This window comes from Ursus maritimus, unplaced genomic scaffold (assembly GCF_017311325.1).
Source record: "Ursus maritimus isolate PB19 unplaced genomic scaffold, ASM1731132v1 scaffold_18, whole genome shotgun sequence".
Taxonomy (NCBI): Eukaryota; Metazoa; Chordata; class Mammalia; order Carnivora; family Ursidae; genus Ursus; species Ursus maritimus.
Window position 1 is genome coordinate 35,153,941 of NW_024424230.1, and position 25,855 is coordinate 35,179,795.

Below are 25,855 nucleotides of genomic sequence, written 5' to 3' on the forward strand. Positions count from 1 at the left end.
GACTAGTGAAGCCAGGCACTTTTGTCATACTTCTAAGTGTCCTCCAGATAGATATTCTCTTTTTGAAGTTTAAGTACTTTGCCCATTATTCGAAACCCAGTGTGTTTTTCTTTTTGATTTGTAGAAGTTCTTTATATAATTTGGGTACAGGTCCTTTGTCATACTTAATATGTTGCAAGAATCTTTTCCTTCTCTGTGGGTTGCCTTTGGATTCACTTCATGGTGTCTTTTAATAAATGAAAGTTCTTAATCTTAATGAAGTCCATTTATCTTTCTTCTTTGATAGTGCCCTTTTTGTGTCCTGTTTTAAAATGTTTTGCTTACACCAAGGTCTTAAAGGTATTCTTTTGTGTATCCCCCTAAAAGCTCATTACCTTTGTTTATATTTGCAACTCATCCAGAATTAATTTTTGTACATCACGTGCAATAGGTGTTTAGACATATTATTCCTCTATATGGGTATACGACTGGCCCAGAATCATTTAGTAAAAAGGTCATTCTTTTCTCCACTTCAGTGTCATCATTATCATAAATCAGGTAAACATCTGTGGGTTTTGGGACTTTTTCTTACCAAAGGTGAATTTTTTTTTATCTGTGAATACCTTGCTATCTTACTTACTATAGTTTTATGACAGATCTTGACATTGTATAGTGTTAAGTCCTTAGCCCTTTGCACTTCTATGAGAATTTTGAATCAGCCTATCAATGTCCATAAAAACCCTGCTGGACTATTTGGGATTACACTAAATTCATAGACAAATTTGCAGAACTGACATCTACGTACTGAGTCTTTCAAACCATGGTATGGTATAGTCTTTATTTAGCTCTAATCTTATTCCAACCTTCTTTAATATCCCCTAATAGTGTGGTAATTTTTCAGAAGAGATCCTACATATCTTTTGTTAAATTTATTTCTGGTATAAATTTTGATGCTACATTACATTTATCAATTTCTAAACTTCATTTTCTATTTGTTGATGGTATAATCTTTTAAAAAATCTACCTTGTGTCTAGCAACTTTTCCAAATTTATTGACTGTAATACTTCTTATATAGATTCTTTAGACTTCCTCTGTAGACAATCATATCTGTAAGTAATGACAGTTGTTTATTGCTTTCAAATTCTCACGCCTTTCTTGCCTTATTACACTGGCTATGAACTCCAATAAGATGTTAAATTGAAGTGATGAATTTAAGTATCCCTTTGTTTTTCCAAATATCAGGGGAATCTATGAGGTTTGCCATAGTTTTGTGTGGATATTCTTTATCAGATTAAAGTTTCCTTATTTGCCAAGAATTTTTATCATAAACGAATATTAAATTCTGTCAAATTTTTTTCCATTTGAAAGAATAAGTGTATGATTTTCCCCTTTCTCTATTAACAATGAATTACAAGGACTGCTTTTTTTAAAATATTAAACCAAACTTTATACCAGGAATAAACTCTATTTTGTGGTATTATTCTTTTTATATATAGCTGGGTTCTATTTGTTAATATCTTATGAATTTTTTTTACATACACCTTCTGCAAAAATTGGCTGTAATTTCTCTTTCTTATCATGTATTTGTCAGATTTTGGAGTCAAAGTTATGCAAGCCTCATAAAAAATTAGGTAGAGCAGAGAGGGAGACAACTGTGAAACTAAGGAAGAGGAAGGGGTCTGAAAAAGATGAAAGCACACTTGGCTGAACTTGGTGACTGATTAGATGGGGCAGAAAAGGGAGAGAGAAGCATTGGCAATACCCAATGATGACATGCCCCACACCTGGATGGAAGGGTGCCTCTGTCACAAACAAGGAGGCCAGTGGAACGGGGAGGCCAGCATTCCTTCTGTAATGCCACCAGACACACACCCACACACCTCATCTGTCCTTCTCAGCCTGGTACAGCTTTTACTCACAAGTCACCCCTTATCAGCCTTCGTCTTCTTTTCTCCCACCTGCTCCAACAGCAGCCCAGATAAAAACTGTTCCCTCAACCTTCAGTCTGATGCCACCCTCACTCAGCTTGAGTGGCAATTTGCAGATGCTATTATTTCTAGTCTACTGAGGCTGTCCTCTCCTGACGCCCTCCCTCCAAAATGTCTTGATTTTACTTGCTCCCCCAGGAGGTAAAGTCATCAGAAGCAAAGTCTGCTAGAGTTGGAGACGCTCAGAGCCAGGCTGCCTGGGTTGCACTCCAGCTACACCACTTACTGCTGTGTGACTTTGGGTCTTATGATCTCCTCCCCCCCCCCATGGGTTAGTAACAGTACCTACACCTTGCAGGAGGGTTGCATTCATATGTAAAAGCATTTTGAAAAGGCGTGGCATATGGCGGACAAATCAGTTTGTTTTAGCTATTGGCCATCATCAACAACGTCACCGTTGCCTTTTGGGCCCTCTCAGGAAATCTCTAACATCTCCCACCAATGGACATTCAGAACTCTGCTCAATGCCCTAAAAAAGAGGACACAGTACTCTGCAAAGCACTCTATACCACTGACAGACAGCAACACTTTTCCATTTATAACTTCTACCTGTGTAAACTCTTCTTGATCCTTCTCTCCTCTGCATAGTTGCCCCACAGATGTTTGAAGATCACTGTCCTGACCGACATCCCAAACTGTATCCTCTTTGGGCTCCACACCTGCCGATCCTGCACCAAACTGTCACATGACTTGTGTGTGCCATAGCTGAGCGGTGGGACAGAACCAATGGCAGGCAGCACAATGACCTACTTGGAGGGCCCACTTCCAGGGTGCCCTATGGTCAAGGCACTGGCCTTGCCCTATAATCCAAATAGATGGAGAAAGAAATACTCTCTCGTGGTACAAAGGATTTTCTATGCTTGATTTTAGTTTCAGCCCATGATGACTTAGTCAAAAAGAATCTTTTATGCTGATAATATTTAAGATGAAGAATTAGTTCAGACAATTTTGCTTTTCCCCTAGCTAAATTTTCTCTTAAAGTGTAACTTAATTTTGTTTACATTTGTTCAGAAAGAATTCTGGGTCTCTGGCCTTTGGCTTTCAAATACCACGAGGGGTGTTTTATTTTTAACTGATAAGGAGTTACTCCAGTGCACAGGTCTACTCTGAACCCAACAGGCACTTTCCTTTCTACCACAGGCAATCTCAGACTGGAGGCCTCCCTTCCATATTAGAAAAGAGACCCAGAGGCCCACAGTCTGACCAATTCTGCAAAGCCTAGTTTCCTTCAAAGCCAACTTTACTTTCCAAATTTGGATCTCAGGCTGAGGTCACATTTCCTAGGCTCCAAAAGACAAACAAAAAGGAAAATGAATGTTGCTGAACCTTTCAAAAGTACAAAAAAACATTTAAAACAGTGTTAAAGTCTATTCTAAGACCAAAATACTACGGATGAGGGAAAGTCAAGCAACGCATTCAGAGAAGGCATTTCAGTACATCTAACAGACAAACTCATATCAAAAATATACAAAAATATATTTTAAAAATAAAAACACAACTATATGATTGGGCAAAATACATGATCATGGGCAATAAACTTCTATGAAGAGATATTTTAACCTATCCATCAGGAAATATAAATCAAGACCACAGTGACATACCATCTTATCTCTACTTGGAAAAATTAAGAAGTCTGGTAACACCACATGCTGAAGAGAATGTAGACCAACTGACTCAGATTGCTGACAGGAGTGTGCACTGGTCTAACCACTTCGGCAAAGTAATTGGTGCTATCACATGAAGCCGAACACCCGTATTGCGACCCAGCAACGCCACTGCTAGATGGCACCGCGATCCCCCAGAGCAGTGGTTCGGAACTCGGGTGATTCAGTCCCCCAAGGGACATTTGTCAATGGAGATGTTTTAGTTGTCACAGCTGGGGAGGGGGTGCTGTCATCTGGCAGGTAGAGGCATCGTGCAATATGCAGGACAGTCCTCCACAACAAAGAAGAATTCAGTCCAAAATGTCAGTAGTGCCAAGGTTGAGAAACTCTCCCTAGAGATACTGAAACACTCATGCAGCAAGATAGGAGTCTAAAAATATTCTCAGCAGTACCGTTTCTAATTGCCAAGAAATGGAAACAACCCAAATGCTCAGCAAATGCTCGCCAACAAGAAAAATGATACACGGATTGAGGTAGAGTCCAAGCGGTGAAAAATAAATGAAGGTCAGCTTCACGTGACGATATGGATGAACATTAGCTACGTAACATGGAGAAAGTGTAAGAAGGAGCACACAATAGGATACACTTTCTAAAAGCTCAAAAAGGCAAAACTTATAATGGGTTTACTTACGCATATGTTTGATAATATTATAAAACAACAAACCCGTAAAGACGACAATAAACAATATTTGAGGGTGTTGGTTATCCAGGCAGAGGTGGGAAACATGGAAGCGCTCAGATGGGTGTAAGTTAGGGGAAAGGCTCTGGTTTTTTAGGTAGGCCATAGTCTCACTGATGTTTTTTTTTATATCACTAAGTAAATTTTACATCAAAACAAACGAGGAAGAGGGCCACACGTGGACCAACAACAATACACCATAAACCAAGGATTATCATTGATCCAACACTGTTAAACTGGGATTTTTATAATAGGTTTTTCTCAGAGCAGTTTTAAGTTCACAGCAAAATTGAGCAGATGATACAGAGATTTTCCATAAGTAACGACCGTTTTTTCAAAAGCAAAAAAGTCTAACAATGGGACAAGAGTGCTCTCTTCCTTTATCCAACAAATATTTATTGAGCATTTATTTTATGCAAGACTCTGGTTCCTACCCTTGGAGTTTACAGGCCCGTGGGGAAGCAAGACATTATACAACAAACTATACCAGGAAGTATTTGGCTGGGGAGTGGAGGACTGACTGGTCTGAAAAGCGAGACTTCCACACAGTTTTGCTGTTGGAACAAAACTCGGAAGGCTGATGAGGCATGGACCAGAGGAGAAGATAGGCTTTGCGCATGACATTGCCCTACTCAAATCTTAGGATTCAATCCAATTTGCCCAGCTAATACCCTAACTCCCTCTACCATCTCTTCAACTTCATCTCTCACTCTCCCTTCCTAAACCTCCCTCCCCCCGTCTTAATCGGTCTATTAATCTATCCACCCAATGCCCGGTGTATTTCAGCTTCGGGGTCCCCCCGCAGAAGCCATTTCCCTGCCTGGAGTTACTCCTCCAGCTATTTCTCCAGCGGACCCAGCCCCCAAGGACATCCAGTAAATCCCTGCTGACTGTTGCGGTTCTTTGGCACTGTGAACCCAGCATGGTGCTCAGCGCAGAGGCACCTGTTAAGGGTGGTCAAAGAACAAGACTGGCAAGAATGGAGATAGGGCCTTAGAGACCTCCCCATGCTGCAGAGAAGAAAGATGAGGTCCAGAGAGGGCAAGATCACACAACCTGCCAGGAAGAACTCTGGTCTCTTGATATCCAGGCTAGCGTCCTTTCTACCAGCCAGCCTACCCAATGAAACCAAAGCAGAATCTCAGCTGGTTTTATCGCTCTGTCATCAGTGCACTGTCCTTCTAAGCCACAGTCTCCTGCACTGTGCTTCTCAATCCTCCCGCACAGCACAGATGATAGGATACACAACACAACAGAATAATGGATGAAGTTGCTTATGGCCCCCAGTTACCCCAGACCTGCCTGGTTGCCTTGAGGAGATCAGCGTCTTGATATAAGTATGACTCTTGACATAGGTATGACATTTGTGGCAATTAATTGGAAAGCTCTGCTTTAAGGTTTAGAAATAATGCATACATTTTACATGCTCCATTCAGTTCTGTAAAATGTGCATGACTTATCAAAATTAGATGAAAAAATATTGCATAGAAATGCTTTGTTAAATTTATGACAGAGAAAGCATCCCCTTGGCTCCATTTGCCTCACCCTGTGTTAACGAATACTTAAACCACTTCGGATTTAGCTTTAGCAGTGACTCACACTTTCTGTTAACTTTAAGACTGTTTCCAGGTTACCAAGGGCCAAGATGAGATTTGAAAACGTCCAATTAGTGATCTTAATCAGTTAAGACATATAGCTGACCAAGTAAAGCAGTGATTTCATTCAAAAATAGTTTTATTATCCACCAAATTAAAAAAAAAAAAGTTCCCTTAAAAAATTTTTGCCGGCCAAGAGAATGAAAAGACATTTAACCGAGCCCAGCTGTTGCTCTGATGTTTCCATGGTGAGAACCCAAAGTTAGACAGGAAAGTATTTATTGTCCTTGTAGCACGCAAAGTTTAAAAGGAATATAAAGCACAGGCCATGGATGCCGAATATATCTAAGAACTGGACTCCACTGGCAGAATCTTAATGCATAAGCCATTATTTTGTTATTCTGTTTTAGAAGAAAATACTAATGGATCCAACACATTCTTTCTGCTGAAAACATGCAGTAGTTTAATATAATGGAATTCCAATCTAGAGAGTATAAGCAGCAACAGGAAAAGATACATTAGCTAGGTTGCAGTTAATTCAGGTGTCAAAGTAATTCAGGTGCCAAGCAAATCAATCCAGTGATAACTACAGACAGAAGTGAGGCGTCTCACTACTTTGTATCTTGATTTTATGTTTAAAAAAACCTTTATTCCAGGCCATAGATACTAGTAAATTGTGTTAAGTGTCCCTTACAGATCTAGGAGAGAAGTGAAACTAGGATAAAGGGAGACTGGAATTCTCTATGAACTTTTGGAAATGGACGGGATGCCAAATCCCAGGCTGAGGTTTCAAGATGGCGGCCTCCAGAGGTGAAAACAGTCCTGCCCTGGGTCTGGCTTGTCTTCCTACTTATCTCATTCATATAATAAAGTGGAACAGGAGGATGGTAGCTTCCAGCTCTGGTGGTCTGTGATAGCTGAAGACACAAAATTGCATGGACGTTGGACAAGTTCTCCCATTTCCAGAACTCGTGCAACTACTAGTCTAATATGTGTTTACTGGTCAAGCTTAATTATAAATGTTTCAAACAATGGCCCCTCTTACACACATTCTTTCTCATGTTTTTCACAAATGGGAAGAAAAGTATAATAAAGAGTGAAAAACTTTTAGTTATAAATCAGAGAAACAGGATATGTGTGTCTTTGTGAACCAGATACCAAATGCAACCACCATGAGGAAGCCAACGTGTTTCAGAGTTTGTGTGCAGTAATATCTTTCTAACTCATGACTCAGTTTGCTTCTAGAATTCTAATTGCCCTTTCACATGCTTTAGACTTGAACCCACCAGAGTCAACTCTTAATATGGTAATAAAGTACAGATAATTGACATCTGGAGATAAACCTCAAATCTTATATTTCAGCCAGGGTTTTTCTCAACAACCTCATTTTCTATTTTCTACCCCCTCAAGTCATGCCTCCAAATTACCAATAGTAACCACACGGACTTGTGTGGGTAGATTGCTTTCTACTTCGCTGGCCATCTGCTGGTGAAGATGCCAATGAAGAATGAATTGTATAAAAGGGAGATAATAGGAAGAGAAAAAAGAGCAGCAAAGGGCCAGAATTATCTATAAGGACCATCACCAAAGGAACTGGACATGGGCCACCAGTCCCCACGCTGCTCTGTAAAGTCACACAGTCCCCAGAGTGTCCCAGTGTGGGGCTCAACCTGGTCCAAGACAGTGGTCCTGGGACATAAAGCAGTGAGGACTACTGATTCTTTCTCCAGTGTGGGCCTCAAATTCTCCACAGCCATAGCAACCTCCAGCTTAATGATCCTCTCCCTTGAGATACAGGATTTTAAAATGTTAATGCTCAGGTCCTACCTTCAGAAATTGTATTCCACCATTTTGAGGTGTAGTCTGATCACAGGTTATTTTCAGTGCTCCACAGGGTTGAGAACCACTGCCCTAGTTCAAGGGACCAATGTTTTTCAGTAGTTCTGTGTATTAGCTACGACCCACCATCCCCGTGTCCACTTTTCTTCACCTCCAATCTGATCCCCACCAGGAAGACAGGCATCTCTTCAGAGGTGCACGGCTAAGCCTTGCATGTCAAATAGCCGCCAGACTCCATACTATGGTTTCCAAGGTCCTGCAGGACTTAACCTGCTTGCTGTGCAACCTCATCTCATCTCCATGGCACCTGTGTCCCCAACCATGCTCCACAACCCTATTTCTGGAAACCCCTATTCATTACCTGGGGACACCAAACCCTTTCCTCCCTTTGCCACCAAACATGACATTCCCTCAGCCCAGGGAGTTCTTCTCATCTTTCAGGATTCAGGCTAAGTGCCTGAGGAGACGTCTTGGTCAACTCCCATCCCACTATCCTTTTTTCTAAAGAACCTTTTAAAAATGAATATGTAATTACAGGAATATATGCTTCCTTCAAAAAAGTATAAGACTGCTGATAAAAACTGAGTTCCCTTTGATCAGGGATAACCACTGCTACAAATCAGGTGGGTAAATTTCCAGATTAAAAGAAAATTTAAAAACGTTATTCTATAATGTTTTTATACAGCCACTGATATAGCAAGAATGTTAGTACTTCCGGTATAGTACATTTCTTATAACTGGTTTCATTCCATAATATGCCTATTCAATGTTTTCCTTAGCTAGCCATTTCCCAATTCTTTGCTCTTATAAATGATACTGTAATGAAATCCCTGCCCATAGCTTTGTGCCCCTCTGCAAGTTCTTCTCAAGGATGTATCCTCACATCCCTGTTACCCTCTACCATACAGTCCTGTTTACTTCCTTAGAAAGCCCTCTGCCGAAGCTGCACACAGTTATTTGCTATACTATTTGCGCACACGCTGTCTGAGGCTTCCTGAGAGTCATTTCACCACTGTAGCTCAGAACCAAGAAAGTGGCAGGTACAAGAATATAGGAGTTGGCTGAACAATGAAGAATGAATAGGATTTTGCTTTCCTTTAGCCCATAAACTAGGATTTCTGCCACAGACACAAAGCAGTCATCCTACTATCAAGGCTCATAAAATGTCAATACTAAGAAGTCTATCGAGTTGAAGTCTATCCCTGAAATGAGACGCTCAGGACTGGGGGTTTCTCATCCAGAGGTTTGGCGGCTTCCTCATGGACTTAGACACACAAGCTATCATGATGAGGACCCAAGCCCCAGCCATGTTTTTACAAATACAAAGGCACTCATCTTCGCTTGTTTTTTTCCCCCCATTCCATGATCAAAATTATTTACCCTTCTATTTTGAAGGCAACTTTACAAAGCTTGTCACAGGTGAAAAAAAAAAAAGTTTTCCAGTATCTTCTCAAGTCCAGTAAGTCAGTATTGGTTTTGGTCTGGAGGCCTGCTGCTGACACAGGTCACTACAGCCTCTGTCCCCCTCACACCCCGTCCCGTCCAACACCTGTACGAGACAGACACCTGCAGGCAGCGGGCTCTGACCAGCCCACTTGCTCATGGGGCGACTCTCTAGCCATTTGTAATCTCATGTTTATAAAATCAGAACCACAGTTGGGGGGGGGGGGAAAGACACCAACTCTCTCAGGAATGAAATTATTTCTCTGGGACAATGTGAATATCCCAGTTGAATACTCCTTAAGTGTGGTATTAGTGTCTCTGAAATCCTCTCTGAGTTTCTGTGTCTTTAGGAATTATGCTCTATCATGCTCATCAAAAGGTATTTAGGCTGCAGATACCTGTCCCAGATGTGCCCGGGCTTCCTAGAATTCTCCAGCGCACTCTCGGAGGGTAAGGCTGGTTTCCCTCTTGGCTGGGCTCTGACTCTGCTCTGAGGAAAGCAGGAGCTACTGGGGTGAAGGGAGGCGCCTGTAGTCACTCATTTATTCTAGTTATTTAATGTACACTGTGTGGGGCGTTCTCCTGCTGCACACTTTACCTGGTTTACTCCTTGAATTCTCACAGGAGCCGCTGAGGTAGGTACTAGTATTACTCCATTCACAGACGAGGAGCTGAGGCACAGTGTGGTTAAGGAGTTTCCCCTTAGTCACACAGCTAGTAAGCAAGCCAGGACCTGAACCCAAGTAGTCCAACTCTAGCATCCAAGCTCTTAACCACTATGCTTTGCTACCTCAGCTGTGATCATTTCTCTGCGGGTGGGGGCGGGGGAAGCCTTTTCTATGTAAGGACCAGAAAAGGCCATTAATCCTTCCTTCTTCCGAATTCTTTCCTGAACATCAAGGTCTTCTCACTGCATTCACGTGCACAGTGAATTTACTGGCTCTCACCCCTTGCTCAGCCCACCAAGGCTCCATCCCTCCAGAAGGAGATACAGCGCCGGGCACCAAGAGACACATTTGGGCCACGGCTAGAGTCCATGTTAATTCTGGTCAGTTTCTGAACCATCAACAGTACCTCACTCAGGAATAAAGATTTTTTTCAACATGAATCCGATGCTTCAGTGATCACGGTCAGCGTGCTGAGCAGGTGCCGACAGACAACAATGCCATCAGGCTGGGTCTCTCTCTCTCTCGTTGGGTCTGTACCCTTCAATTTCCCAAGCCTATTCCCCAAAGGCTCCTTTGCAAAATGCTTCACCAGCTACACTGCTGGCCACTCTATCTTCTTTCACCAGGTCAGATTTGGCCTCTTCCACCTATATTTTTGGGGGTTTATTTCCCTGTTCATCCAACCTTCCTGAGTGAAGAGTCATCACCAAGCTTCTTCCGCAGACTCCTGTCAAGCAAAGGTAATCACATTCCTCCTCGCATGACCGGGACCAAACAGGTCACTCAGTAATCATGAGAAAGCCTCTGCTCCATTTCCACAGGCATCCTGGGAATCGCACGAGACAGAGAGAGAGAGGCTCACCCTCCAGAAGGACCACCCCACCCACACCCACACAGACTACCACGGAAAATCAAGCTTCTCCAGAAAGGGCTGTGAACATCCAGAACATGGAGGGGAAGGTGCATGTTATAGGAAAGGTGGTGTTTGCACAGGTCAAGGGGACGCAGCCTGGACACTGAAAGAAAATTCCCAGAGCAAGTCAAAGATTTAATGAGAAACAAGGACCTGTCCTTCTCTTTGAAATGTGCTCACTATGGCTCTCCCAGTAAAGGCTGTCTCTTCCTGAAACATCACACCAAAGTGGGCCACTCTAGCTTGATACATAGTCACACCTGAAGACAACCAATTTCAAGGTTCATTGACTTGGCAAGTAAGTGAGCTTCTCGGTTCCAGCATTTCACACGACGATGAGCCTCCACTTTGCTTTCCAGGGCTTTCCCCAGTCACTGCTCCGCGCACTTGCTTTCTCCCTGGGTTATGGCATTTAAGCCTAGACGTCAACCATCACCTACACATACCTGAGTTCCAGAAATGTCTATACAACAGTAGGGGAAGTTGTACTTGTGATCCACTGACACTTGCACTTAATGCCCAAAGCTTGCAAAGTGACCTAACAGCCACCCCATGATGCTGGGCCAGTGGCTGCCTGGGAATCGCCCAGACTCCTTTTTCTCACCTTAAAATCCAGTCACTGTCCTGCAGATAATGCCCTCCCTGTCTCCTCAGCTGCTCCTAACTCTCCACTCTCCCGGCCACTGCCCGAGTCAGGCCCTCTCCCGGACTGCTGCCACCTGCTCTCTGCTCTTCTGAGTCATCTCCCTGGAACACAACCCTGATCACACGTCACCTAAAAATTCACTGGTAGCTCTGCTCAGTTTTAAGGATAAAATTTTGCCAGTTTCCTCAGAACCTAGAAAGATCCCCAAATTCAATTCGGCAAAGCTCCGAATGTATACAAATGTTGGTCAAATCCCTACGTTGTGCACATGGAACATAATACAGTATGTCAATTATACTTCACTTGAAAAAAAGCAGCAAGGTCCAAACGCCCAATCAAGTCACAGCGAAATTTTAAGAAACCAGAGATCCTGCCCCAGAAGTCAGAGGAGCTTTGCGAAGTCACCTCTTCTCACACTTCAATGCCTCTGTTTTTTCTTTTCAGCAGTTCTACCAGTTCCAAGCTAACTCCCCTTTGCCCCCCCAGCACTCTCCCCTCCGGTCCACCCCCTTACTATTCAATACTCGGGAAACCAGAAAGAGCCTCTTAGACAGCAAATGGCAAATCTGAATCACCGGCTGTATTCCAATCATACCCACCTCACAAGGTCACATCCCTGGTCCATGACTCCCACTTATAACAAATCATTTGCCATCAGATAAATCTTCCCAGGTAGCCACTTGCCACTCAGGGTACCAGTGGTTATTAATCTGGCTGTTGTGAAATCCTCTAGCATGTTTACGCCAGGGCACAAAATCTTCTCCCCAGCTCGCATCCGTATTTATTTAACAATTACCTTCCTTAATAGAACAAAGCCCAGGAAAGCTCCAGGGCATGGAGTGGCTGTAATAATAACAGTGAGCTAAGCACACATTTGGGCTGCGTCTCTTAAATCACCCACCACCCTATTAAAGAGGTAGCATCATCCTGAGTTTACAGGGAAGAAGACCGAGGCCAAGCCTGGACTTTTACGCAGTCACAGGTTGTGAAGACCTACCCTGTGCTCTCGGCCACTTCCGCCACTGCTCCTTTACTGCCCTTGGCCAAACCTTCCTCCCGGAGCCAGGACCGACCACGGCACCCAGTTGTAGATCTCGCAGGTTAACACCAATTACACACCACCTACTCGTCTCATGCTCTTCGTCGGTCAATCCGTTGCTCATTGCTGTTTCCAAGAAAGAGAGCTAGGACTAGTCTGCTATTTCTGCTACTGACCCTACAACTAACCAGCCGAGAATTCTGTGACTCCTGGCCATGAAGTCCTGTGGACAAGGTGTGAGAAAGACCAGAGAACAAGGCACTGCCCCAGAACTCGGCATCCAAACACGCCTCTTCCCGTCAAAATATGGGAAGATGAGCTCACCCACCCTGCTAATGTTTCCATAATTAGGCTCTCCTTTGCCCACTGGTTCCTGTGGCTGGTGGAGAGGAGCCAACACCCCTTCGTACTTCTGCAGGAAAACAGAAAACAACTCCCTCTCCAATTGCCTCCCTCCTGCTCCCACTCAGAGGCTCAGCCCCAAGGCTTGGCTCCCACCACTCGCCGGGCCACTAATTGGTACACACCAGGTATGAGCCCCCAAAAGGTGAGGACAGCCTAGCCTCTGACCATTTTTAACTGTGGCTTCCTCTCAACCAGATGAATTTCTGTTCCTATACCTTCCTTCCTTCCTCTATCACAAGATAAAGGCTGCTTCGTTATGCTGAACGAGGAAGGCTTGCTCCAGTGTTGCAGTTACTGCTCTGAACATTTTCAGAACTCCTTAGGAATCGTCTTCAGTGCCAATTTTTGAGAAAAACAAACAAATCAGTGTGATTATCTCAAGATCAAAATCTAACAGGGACTATAAACAATACGGCTCATTAGGATTACCAAGTCACAGTAAATATTTGCTCTGAGTGATTTCTTGCTTTTTCAACAATCCTGATTCATCCTCGAAAGAGAAAAAGTTGTTACTGCTGAGCACGTTGTGCAGGTTCAGAGCACAGTCCCAGGGATATTTGGTTCTGAGCACATGCTCTGGACTAGGAAGGAATGGGTTCAAACTCAGCTGTGCCGCTTACCACCTGTGCGATATGGGGCCTGCTCTTTAACCTCCGAGCCTCAGTTTCCTCACCTTAAAAAGGGGAAGATTCTACCACGTTCTTCACATAACTTACAATTCATGCAAAACTGCTCAGCATGATAGCGAGCGCAGAGTCAGTGCCCCATACGTGCCGGCTCCTGCGATCACTGCGTATCTCCTAGACAGGGAATGAGGAAGAGCAAAGCATCCTCCCCGGACAAAGTAGAGGCTGGTTAGGAGGAGGATACACTTTCCTGAATCAGCACGCCACCTACAAGCTGCACAGGAAGAGACTAATAAATTGGGTACCCTAGCAATATCTTTTACGCATACCAAGGGACAGTGGAAGTGAAGATGTTTAATAGACAAGGAAAAAGTATTTGTGACATAGCTGTCAAACTTATTACCTATATCGTATAGAGGATGTTTACATTCTCTCTGCTTCTGTATCTGAAAATTTCCCTATTAAAATAGAGTAGGTGCTCATCAGTTTAAAAGGACAAACCATTCAGGAGACAGATGAGCCAAGGATATAAACAGGCAACACTCAGGAAAGGAAATTTCAACAGCCAATGAGCAACCTCAGCGGTAATCTAAAAGTGCACAGGGAAACACTGAGGCACCACAATTCACTCTTCAGAAATACGAAACTTCGGAACAACTCCTAACACCCAGTGCTGGTGAAGGTGTGACAAAATGGTCAGTCACGTCCAGTGGTGTGATATCAATAGTTAAAATGTAAGGCCCTTTGATCTAGAATCTCACTCCTACGAATCTCTCCTAAAAGAATGCTAACATATGTGTACAAAAACATGTGTGGATGCTTATTCCAGCAAGTTTAATACTAGGAAAAAAAATGGGAATCAAGCCATAGCAAAATGAATGAAGGCATCCTGTTTTTATAGTACCCCGTATAATGGAACACTAAGCAATAACTTTTTTAAATGTACTGACATAAAGATCCGGAAGTAGTAATATAAAATATGGCAACGTGTATTTGATAGTTGCTTATTAACTGCCAAGTACCAAGGATATTTGTTTTATATTTATGGAATCCCAGGGGAAGAAAAAGTAGTTGAATAAAATGGGACTCTGGAGGCAGAGCCCTTGAACTCGAAAACCAGCTCCACCAGGAACTCTAAAATCAATCTGATCAGCTGTGGGACTCTGGACAGTTCCTTTAACTCTCTTTGCCTCAGCTTCTCGTCCTGCCACACAGAGATCCTATCAGCACCTACTAATGGGGTAATGATGAAAATGGACTTGGTGCATTGAAGCTCTCGGCAGAAGGCCTGGCAGGTAATTAGGTGCCCAGGAAAGGCGAGCCACAGCGACAGCTGCTAATTGCCATCATCATCCTCTGCACCGTATGGTCCAACTAGGTCTATTTTACACTGCATAGTTGCTACCACATCTTCACATCCTCGATCCTTTTTATTGGAAAACAGAGTTGCTATGTAGTTGATGCCCCCTGTGTGCCTGGGGCCATATCTAAATTGCTACACGGCTCTTAGTGGTGGAGCTAAGCAGCCCCTCCCCTGCCTCAGTACTTCCATCCTAGGTGGGGATGGGAGGACCTGTGCAGGCTGAGGGTTCCTCTGCTCTCGAGGAGCCGTAGCCTATTCTCCGCCAGCGGGTTCACACTGAGCTCCCGATGTGAGGGTCCACACCATACCCAGCCTGACTCCCCCTCCCTGAAACGCGGGTGAACTAGCTATCTCCTGGTCAGGACCCATGGCCTGTAGCCCAGGTGGGCATGGTCCCTCTCGGCTTCCCCCTCTCTGGGACCCGCCAGAGGCAGGCCGCAACTTTTCCCTGCGGCTTGCAGATCAGGTATGTATACAAATGACTGTGTCTGGTTCCTCCCAGCAGCAAGCTCAAGGCCTGGCCCCAACCCTTATCTCCCCCATCGGCCTGTTGACTTCCTTATCAACTTATTAGAATGAGTACTTTGGCGCAACATATGTTAAGCCTTTTTTTTTCTTATTTTTACCTCCCATCTAACTTATATAACAAAGTAGCAATTTTTGAATTCAACTTCTATTTCTTGACCACCAGTTGATAATACCATGAGCCAAGAGGACAGTGCCCATTGCTCCTTCTCAGAACTGACTCCTCAGTGCCACCCGACCATCTGAGAGCCCTGGGTAGTCAGAGTGACTCTAGTGAGCTTGTCTTGTGTTCCTGTTCCTCCAGATTCCTGAGCCTGGCTGCAAAACAGCACAGCTTCCACTACAGAATCATTGCTCAATCTTGCCGCTTTGTAATATGGCTGGCGTCACGTGCTGTTATGTCAATTTGGGGGAATGTGATAGATATAAAGCTGATTGGCATTGGGTATACTGGGCTTTTGGACTACTGAGAAAAATCAGGAGGTCTAGTCAAACCTTTGGTTCTTCCAAAGAGGGTTCAGCATATTCCCTAAGAATTTGAAGCATAAACTTTGCTAAATCAATTACAACAAAAACAAGCAGAAAAGGGACTCTACTTTGTGTACAGTAGCCAAGAAATCTGAGAATTCTATTCTCTGAAAAAAAATAAAAAGCCAGCTTTGACCCATGCACATGAACGTTTGAAGGTAGATCCACAGAGTTCCATGTGCTGCTAAGAAAGACACCACGTCCTTCCAACAGTTGAAGCTCTCCCTACCTCAGCATCATCCCAAGGAGGAACGAAAAATTATAATCAATTACTTGCTGTCCTGTAAGGTGGGGTTTCTCAGACTCAGCACTACTGATATTTCAGAACAGATCATTCTTTGTGCAGAGGGCTGTCCCGTGCCTTGTGGAATCTTCAGTGGCAACCCCAGACTCTATCCCCCAGGTGCTGACGGCACTCCGCGATGATCGTGGCCACCAAACACGTGTCCAGACATCGCCAAATGTCCTGAGGGACAACACCACCACCTTCATGGGAACACTGGCACTGATTCCAGGCTGTTTCCACCTCTTGGAGCAGCCCCACCTTTCTTGGACTCATCTCCAGATCCCCTTCTCCTTGCTGGCTCTATATGTCCCCTCATCTAACTCATCTCCTGCCTTGTCCAATCCCTTCAACCGCCCACAGTGCCCTGAGAACCTATGAGCAGCTGTCAGCCAAATCCCGGATAGTCTCAATGTCTTCATGGAATATTCCCTGCTCCCACCCTGAACTTAGCACACTGTTCCCTACAGCCCTCTCCTACGTCATGATGGGCTCTTCGGTCACACCCCATATACTCCTCTTTGCCAATTCCAGATCATTTCTCGGCCAACCTCCCTCTAGAAACTGAGCGTCTTAGAACAGGGGCTGGCCAACGATAGCCTGTGGGCCAAATCTGGCTTACCACCTGTTTTTATATAGTCCGTCTGCTAAGGATGGTTTTCAAATTTTTAAATGGTTGAAACACAAACCAGAAGGATATTTCCTGACATGTAAAATTGCAATCTCAGTGTCCGTACACAAGCAAGCTCATTTGCTTACCTGGTGTCTCGGGCTGCTTTTGCAAAGGCAGAATGCCATTGAAGGGTTGCAACACAGACTGCCCGACCTGCAGAGCTTAACCTATGTACTACCTGGCCTGACAGAGAAAGCTTCCAACCCCTGCCTTTGAGGTACGTGGCAGCAGTCTGGGCCAGCCAGTTGTCATCATCTACTACCTGCCAGGTCACTCTTCCATGTGTATTAAAATATACACAGGACCGAAGGCTGGATGGCACAACTGCTAACGTTAGTGACTGAATCAAGTTCAAAATTACCTCCGTGGGTTGGAATGTTGTGTGGAAATCAGCAGGATGAAAGGTTTCATATATTAAGTCCCATGCAATGTTCATTATCAGAGAGACTGACACACAGAGCAGAAAGATGATCTGGTATGTGGTGACAGAGGTAAGAACTATGATGAATAGGGAAACACTATGGGGAATTTCATCCATGTAATGGCATACGAAGCAATAATAGAGCTAGAATATTATGGAGTGCATTTAGGTCAGAAGACCTTCCTCACAAACAGAAAAGTTCAGGGATAGAACGGGGTGCCCCAGAGAGGAGAGGGCCTAAGCCTAAAAGTGCATAGAAAGTCCTCCTGCTATAAGCTTAAAGATTTTTTTCTCTTAAGATTATCTACTATTTATAATTTAAACCAGCAACACTGGTTGTTTTGCTGATTTGAGGCTGCAAGTAATTTTTCCTTGGTAAAAAAATGAAAGCACCCACAGTTTTCTTCCAGTGCAAAGATGAATGTTTTTTTCTTTTTAGAAAGAGAGAGAGAGCACACAAAAGAGCGGGAGGCAGGGGGCGAGGGGCAGAGAGAATCAGAAGCAGGCTCCACACCCAGCACAGAGCCCAACATGGGGCTCAATCTCACAACCTGAGATCATGACCTGAGGCGAAATCAAGAGTTGGGTGATTAACTGACTGAGCCACCCAGGTGCCCCTAAAAGCATTTTTGGTGACTATGTGCCATAATGAGCTTTATCTTTACACTTACATTTTGGATTTCATTCTTGGGGTGCCTGGGTGGCTCAGTCAGCTAAGCGTCTGACTTCTGATTTTGGCTCAGGTCATGATCTCAGGGTTGTGAGATTGAGCCCTGAACTGGGCTCTGTGCTGGGCGTGGAGCCTGCTTCAGATTCTCTCTCTCCCTCTGTCCCTACCCCCCCACACTCCCTGCTACCCCTTGCACTCATGCGTTCTCTCTCAAAGAAAAAAAAAGGTGATTTTAGGTGATAGATGACCAATAACCAACAAACTTCTACCTTATTTGATAAATGCTCAGTGCAGAGTTCTATTTCTTATGAAACAAAAGCAAACCAATCTGTTCTTGGAGTCTCAGTTCTTACTGGAATTAAAGCACATAGCCCAGCAGGCTTAAATCATAAGGAGACTTTGAAATTTTCTCCTTCCGAACTCTGAATTTTTAATATTTGCATCAAAAAAATATACTTACATAGTATATAAATAAAATTTCTTCTCACTCGGTGACTGTGCTTTGGGATAGTGGGTTGGGAAGTGATTCCGTGTGATTTGGACACTGAAAGGCAAAGGCCAAAGACTTGTGTCGAACCCACAACTCAGCCCCTTAGTCCTGGGATCATCACACGGCACCAAGGCCCTGTCTCTCACTTGTAAAACGAGGATGAAGACACTTGTCCTGCTAGATCCTCCAGAGGACCATTGTGAGAATGTCAGATGATGTTAAAGGACCATCTGAGCAGGGAATGCCATATGCATTTTAGGGCAACGTGAATCTCTAAACTCTAGCATGTTCCTATCATCTTCTTTTCAGAGGTACCGGCATTAGTTGGGTCAGAATGATAAAATCCAGTCTAAAGATCCTATGTGGCATACACAAGGCACGTTGCCACAAGTCAGTGCTGAGCAGGGCCAGAATGCTCACATACATGAGGAGCCAGCTAGGTCAGGCCTGCTCTGTCTTTCAAGGTCTGTGGGGAGTCGGACACAAGGAACTACTTGATGCTAAGGTGCCGTGCGGAGGCACAGGTGTTAAGCAGCTGACGAAGCTATGCATGCAGGGATCATTTCCCGTTTGGCCTCTTGTCACCCTTTCCCCCATCCCACTCCCACCTCTGCCAAAACTGTACTGCTGCTTCGGGGCCGGAGGGCCAAACCCCTCCAACAGGCTTCATGAAGCCACTTCATAATCAATCTGTAAAATGTTATGTCTTTACAAGTGGGAAAGTGTATTCTTCTCCAATAAGTGCTGTAAATGTCCGTCAAAGTACTCATTTCAGTAAAATGAAAACTCAGTCCTGTTTGAAAAGAATGAGACAAGAAACATGCAGAGCATCACGTGTGGCTCCCATTCCAGATCCCCCCCAAGCCCCACACCTCGAAACCGTGAACTGTGCCCATGACGGTCTACTCCACTGCTGTCATCCTTGCCAACCTGCCACAAGGTGTGGCCATCTGAGCTCACAACATGGGGACCTTTGAAAAGTGTAACAGCAAGAAACAGACCAGGCATCGACAGGACACAAGGCAGACAGAACAAGAGAACGCCAAGCGCTGCTGACAAGGACTCCGAATGACTGGCCTCAGCATCTGGGGTGGTTTTACATACCGATTTGCAGCCTACTGCATCCCCTTCTCTCCCTCAGCTAGGAGCAGTGCTGAAAGAACCTTACGTGCCCTTTGAGCACTGCCTAAGTTTCTTGAAGATCTTAGACCACAAGGTGCAACGTTTAGGATAGACGCGCTCATTCCTCCGTCTGTTTAGAAGTTTGTCTTCTTTTAACACCTTGTTCTACACAGACTCTTAGAAAAATCTGTAGATGGATAGTTACGTGGTAGAGAAGGGTGTCAACGAGGATCGTGGCTTGCACATCACTCTCGGACTAGTGCCTTCCTCTCCTTCTGCGACAGGAGGCACCCAAGGGCATGGCCAGCTCAGCCTCCAGGGGCTCTATGCACGCCAGACTGCTCAGGACATCGCTCAAGATGGGGGTGGATGTTCCTCAGGGATACAGAGGAGGGGACATATCTCGATCACTAGCTTAAGGGCATCCAACTTATGCAGAGTGACCTTCTTCTTCACCAGGCAGCCTCATGACTCACATGTGGCTCCCAGGTGGATCTCCATGATGACAGAAAATGCTCCAGCCAAATGATGTAAGCAGAGCCTCCACGTGCCAGCAGCAGGGGGTGACGCACTGGCAAACCAGTGCACCAGTCAGTCCAGGTGGACCTGGCTGGCATGGACTGGTCCACAGAGCTCCATCACCCTAGTGAACGGACAGCATTCCCTTGGGGAGCTATCAGTGGACCCAGACTCCAGAACAGCATGGCCCTCCATCGTGTTGCACCTCTACTTTATAGAACCGTTTCTAAGTTCCTATTGATTTTGTCAAAATCTATTACTTTTGTGTGTGTGTGTCAATGGCATTTACTGAAATTTATATATTTATATATTATCTACTCATATAAATATAATATAATGTATATGTACATCTATGTTTATATTTATATAATTTATCTGTTTAATTCACACAGGCTTACTCTATTTAACTAAAATCACCCTCAACTATGCATTGCTACAAGTATCTCAAGACTAACGATCTTATATTTACAGGATGGCGCACCATTCGTTTCTAGGTAAAGTCCTGTGTTTTGTATTCTTTTCCATTTGATAAAGCACAGATTTTCGTACAGATATTAATTGAGATAGGACTGTGAAAACACAAGTGTGTGAAGAAGAGCTCGTGGAGTTAATAAGATCACATCTAGGCCTTGCCTGGGGACGTTCCAAGGACCTCTGGGGTGGCGTTTTAAGGGCAGGGAAGAACCCAGAAGCCGGGAGCAAGTCAGGAGAGGTTGTGTGGCCAGCAGGGCCGGGATGGTGGTGGGTGCCTGCTGGGTTGTGACCCCGCCCACCTCGTCAGGGTCCTTGCGCCCCTCGAAAGGGCTGGGGTAATGCTTACTTTTCACAGTGCTCTCGTACTTGACTGGGCTTGAAGCCAGGAGCCGACTGGGAGCAGGGACTGGTGGGGGCCGACAGGGGACTGCCAGCGCTCTGCACCGAGTGCCTGCGGCTGCGCCTGCGGTCCAGGCCCCGCTGCTCGCCCGCGCTGCCGCTGCCGCCACCGGAACACACGCTGGCCCTCCTCCGGTCACGGCGCCCGCTGGGGGGCGGCTCTGCAGTCTCATCGCCGTCCTCCAGCCGCAGTGCCACCTGAAAAAGCAGAGAGCGCCCAGGGCAAAGTCAGACTTGACAGCCTCTCAGCGACTTTAGGTGGGATCTGCATTTCAGGTTCGCTCTAATGTGACTCCACATTCCTTCCATCCTGCGAACTCAGCTTCTCTGCAAGATCTTCACAACCACAGGCGTGCCAAAGTGCAGTCTGCAAACGGAAAGATGCTTGCCACTGTATATTTTCCCAGTCAAATGGGGATGAAAAGGCCAACAGATACCCTGAGCAGGTCTGCGAAGTACTCTGCAATCAGACAGGATCTTTACCCTGGAGCCCAGCACTGTCCCTTCCGGGGCTGCATCTCTCCCGGCCCACCCTGTGCTCTGCTGTAGTCCAGGAGGCGATGTCTGTCCTGAAGCCCAGCCGCAGGGAGCCCTCCAGTGCCTGATCATTCCTGAGCTTGCTTCCCAACCGAGCGCAGCCAGGACTGTGGTCAGGGCAAGGGCCCCAAGACGCAGGTGAGCGGAGTTGGCCGCACGCACGATCTTTCCGAGAGGCCCGGTGCAGCGGCACATCCGGCCTGATGTCAGCGCCCCAGCTTGGCGCTGCGGCTACGGGGCTACCCTCCCTCTGCCTGGTCCCTGGGGTTGGGGGTGGAGCCTGAAGTGACACCAGACAGCCTGCATATGCCAGTCACAAAAATATACACCAGAGATAAACTTCACCTCTAAATTGTTTTTAAATCTTCCCTTAAAAGTCATGCATATTTATGCAGAAGAATAATTGCCTTACACCTTGCCACTGTGGTTTCACGTGGAAACCGGAGCCAGCTGGCACCACACCCCCACACCACTGCCCTTGGCCGAAGGGTATTTTAGTCCTGCTCCTAGATGGCGCCCTTTCCAGAGGCCCAGCTCTGCCATCTTGTCCTCTCGCTCTGCCCGGGATCCTGCTCCGCGGCTGCCTCAGTTTAGGCTCTGACACCATCTGGCTGTGCTTTTGCACGGCTCCCTCCTTGCCCGTGCCCGCTCTCCTCGGCCAGGGGCACCGCTTGGCAAAGCACAAGCTGCCAATGACGAGGCCTGGCATGCATGCTGGCGGTGCCACTCACCAACCGGGTGTGACCTGCAGCTAATTACCTGCCTTTTCTCTAGCTCGCCCCAGGAGGTAACAGTATTGCGTTCGTGGGACTGCGGGAGGAATCGCTTCTATAAAGATGATTTATGTGGCTGGTACTCAATAAATAGGACTATCCTTCCCCAAGCTAGGCCGTCAGACGAAGGGGCCCAGGATGCCCACAAATTCCTCCATCGCACATAAGTGGCAAGCCTGAGCCCATCCCAGCCAAGTCCAGCAGTCTCTCTGACTCGTCTACCAGGGAGTTCCACAGTCCTGCATCCCCCGAGGTGCCGATTCTCCAGCCCTACAGGTGCTCTTGGTCACATTTCACAACTCAGTCCTGACAGGTGAGAGAATGGAGACCGAGATTGGCTAACCAAGCAAAATGGTTTTCATATCACCTATCTATAGAAAGCCAAGCTAGTGCAAAATCAACAGTCCCCTGTGTCCAAAGTTTTGGCACCTGCGCTCATTTAACAAGGTGAGCTTGACTGTGTCAAGGCCAGGTTGGCCACCCGCATCCCGGTTCACAGAGATGAACACCTGGGACAGGTGCCCTGTTTCACAGGGGTGTACTCCCCCGCTTTACCTGTCCCATCTCCAGTTTCTTCCAGCTCTGACTTTTGGGTAAGATCAATGTAGTGAAAACTCTATCTTTGTGCCAGATACATTTTATAACACACTCTCAGATGGATATAGGAAGACAATTTAATAATATTTTGACTATTTGTTCTCCCAGAATTTACTAGTCAGACATAATTTTGGGAGGTTTGAGGTAACAATTGATAAGAGTTGAGAAAAAGCACTGTTGTAAAATGTCACTAGAAAAAAAAAAGTCATTGTAAAGTCGGTTTCCTAAGGGTCTTCACTCCAGTATCACTGCAGGAAGTAAGAAAGAAATGATGCATTTGGTTAATCACATTTATCATCTCAACGTTAACACTTTAAATGGCATTCTCTAGGACAGTGGGAGAAGGACTGTACATCTGACGAACGACGGTATTTTTAAATATTTCTAACCAGTTGTTTTTTCTTCATTTTTAGATATGAAAATTCTAGACCATTTGAACTTATTCTGACCCGAAGTATTGATTCTGCTTCTTATTAAGGCACACATTTGGAATGATAAGATTAGGGGATAAAGTAGAGTTCAGATATTTCTAATTCCTTGTCTAACCTCAGAGATCCAAGGATCAAATAGCATGCCTCTCACAGCTCCTTTCAGAGAGGAGCTTTGTGTTCTGTGTGCACAAAGCAAAACCCATTTTAACTGCCTTTCGTCAGAGAAGATGGAGACAATCAAGAAGTTTAAATGAAAAGAAAAACCTGGAAAAATTATCAAAGCAACCCCATAAAACAAATTTTAATGAGGGCTTTCTAAAGTTCAGAGCCTCGGCAAAACATCTATCTCTTTTACAAAAAAGAAAGAAAGAAAGAAAGAAAGGGGTGCACGGAAGGGTAGTTACAGAGCACAGAATCCCAGTCGATTCAGTGGCAGCCTGGGGCCTCACAGCGAGCATCTGCGTAACATGAAATTTGGGCCCAGTGTTCACTCGTGATTTTGTTTTTACCAGGAGAATCGTAGAATCACCAGTATCCACTGAAGACGGGAAGAGAGGCTTTACTTTCCCACACAAGGCTACGGTGGCAGTGCCCAGTTCTTTAGATTCTAGGGAGTGCAACAAATTAGTCAAGAACACACAGAGCTGGCAAAGACCTGGAGGGCCCAGCACTTACCACGACTCCTCCTCCGAATCTCGGGTGTCAGATCGAATTAACTACAGCTCAACCAGCATCCTCCACCAAACCCAAGATAAGACCAACAATGTCCCAGGGAATCTCTAGTCTCTCCCTAATGAGGAAGTGTTTCACTTGCTGGGCCCCTCAGCAAATGCCTTCTAATTCTTGTAATTAAATGTAGAACACAGTTTATACACTAAAACCCAGTTGAGGGGCAAGCGGTTTCCAAATCCAGCACTGAATGCTACCACACTCTATCCCACCTTACTAGGAAAGCAGTTAGAAGATAGGGTGCTATCTGTGACAGCTTCCTTCCGTCGTTGAGGCCGGTGAGTGATGTGGACACTCTTTTCAAGTTTTCATTATGGAAATTTTCAAACATACACAAAATATGAAAGAGTATGAAGACTGTGATGCATTTTTCAGCCCTGATAGTCCGACAAGTATCAACCCCATCCAGTCTTGTGTTATTTATACTCCACTCCTCGCCCCCAAATCCCAGACGATATCATTTCATCTGTAAATATTTTAGTAAATGTCCCTAAAAGATAAGGATTTTTAAAAACCATAACCCCCGTACCACTGTTCCACTTAAAATAACTTCTTAATATCATCAAATATCCAACAATGTGAACATTTTTGATGGAAGTCAAAAGCTACCACATCTCTTCGAATTTATATCATTATTACTACTAACATTGTGGCAGGCTGCCATCTTGCATAATAGATAGTCGTTTTCCATATAGCTATCTCATACCTTCTTTTTAATCCTATACCTGTACATGCATACCTATACGTCTTGGTTCAGCTTTTAGGTGAAGTGGATGCCAGCGCTAGTACCATTTCAAGAAGCAACATGCCAATGGCAGCTTGTAGGAAATGGTCACAGCGCTAGGCTCCCAGAGTACCATGCCTCCTTGTTTCCTCACTCTTGTGTAGCCCCCTCCTACACCGAGCCCATTTCCTATGGGACTTGCTTTGGCCAATGGGACATCAGCAAACATGATGCAAATAAGGCTTGACAAGTGTTTGCACGTTGGGACTGGCCCTTCTGAAATGCTGCTACCACACGAAGAAGTGCGAGCTAGCCTGCTCAAGACTCAGAGCCCAGCCAAGAGCCAGCACCCAATGCCAAGCCAAGTGAATGAGGCCATCATAGACCATGCAGCCCCAGTCAAGCCACCAGATACTCTCAGCTGAACCAAGCCCAAATACCTGACCCACAGAATTATCAGCAAATTCCTGTGTTGGACCACTGTGTTTGGCTTACTTGACATGCAGCAAGAGTAACTGATACACATTTTTAAAATCACCTATGACAGGAAAGGACTTGAAGAGACTGGACTATTAGTTAATTATTCCTAACATTAATAGCTACCCCTCTCTTTTAGGGTCTCTGGACCCAATTCCAACAGTGGGGGGGGGGAGTCAAGCAATTCTTGAACACCCGCAGGGTGTCTAAGAATTAACTCCATTCAACTCAGTTCTGACACTGTCTCCCCAGGGCCAGCATCAAATATTCTAGGTTAAGAGTTCAGTTCGACAGGACTGCCTCACTGCCTCCCACCCCAATTCAGATCCCAGCTGCAAGCTCCAGGCTGTTACCTGTGTTTCTGACCAACCAGACTGGAGGTTCCAACATCCTCCTCCTTAGGTTCAATGAATTTGCTGGAGTGGCTCACAGAGCTCAAGGAAACACTTACTTACATTGACCAGGTTATTAAATTATAGGATAAAAAATATAAATCAACAGCCAGATTAAGAGAGACACAGGGCAAGTTCCCAAACAAAGGAGTTTCTGTCCTCATGGAACTTGGTGGAATGTGTCAGCATTCTGCTTCCCTGAGACTGGAAGCTCTCCAAAAAGGACCAAAGAGCTGCCCTCGT

General features: G+C 45.2%; 1 protein-coding gene across 3 annotated transcripts in view; it reads right to left on the reverse strand.

Annotated features, from left to right (window-relative positions):
- FHOD3 (formin homology 2 domain containing 3) overlaps nucleotides 1-25,855 on the reverse strand; it is a 451,796-nt gene that overhangs the window by 119,758 nt on the left and 306,183 nt on the right. For all 3 annotated transcript variants that reach the window (XM_040632587.1, XM_040632586.1, XM_040632585.1), the window contains exon 10: nucleotides 20,900-21,150. In XM_040632587.1, the coding sequence (XP_040488521.1) occupies nucleotides 20,900-21,150 (251 nt within the window). The remainder of the gene's footprint in view (nucleotides 1-20,899; nucleotides 21,151-25,855) is intronic.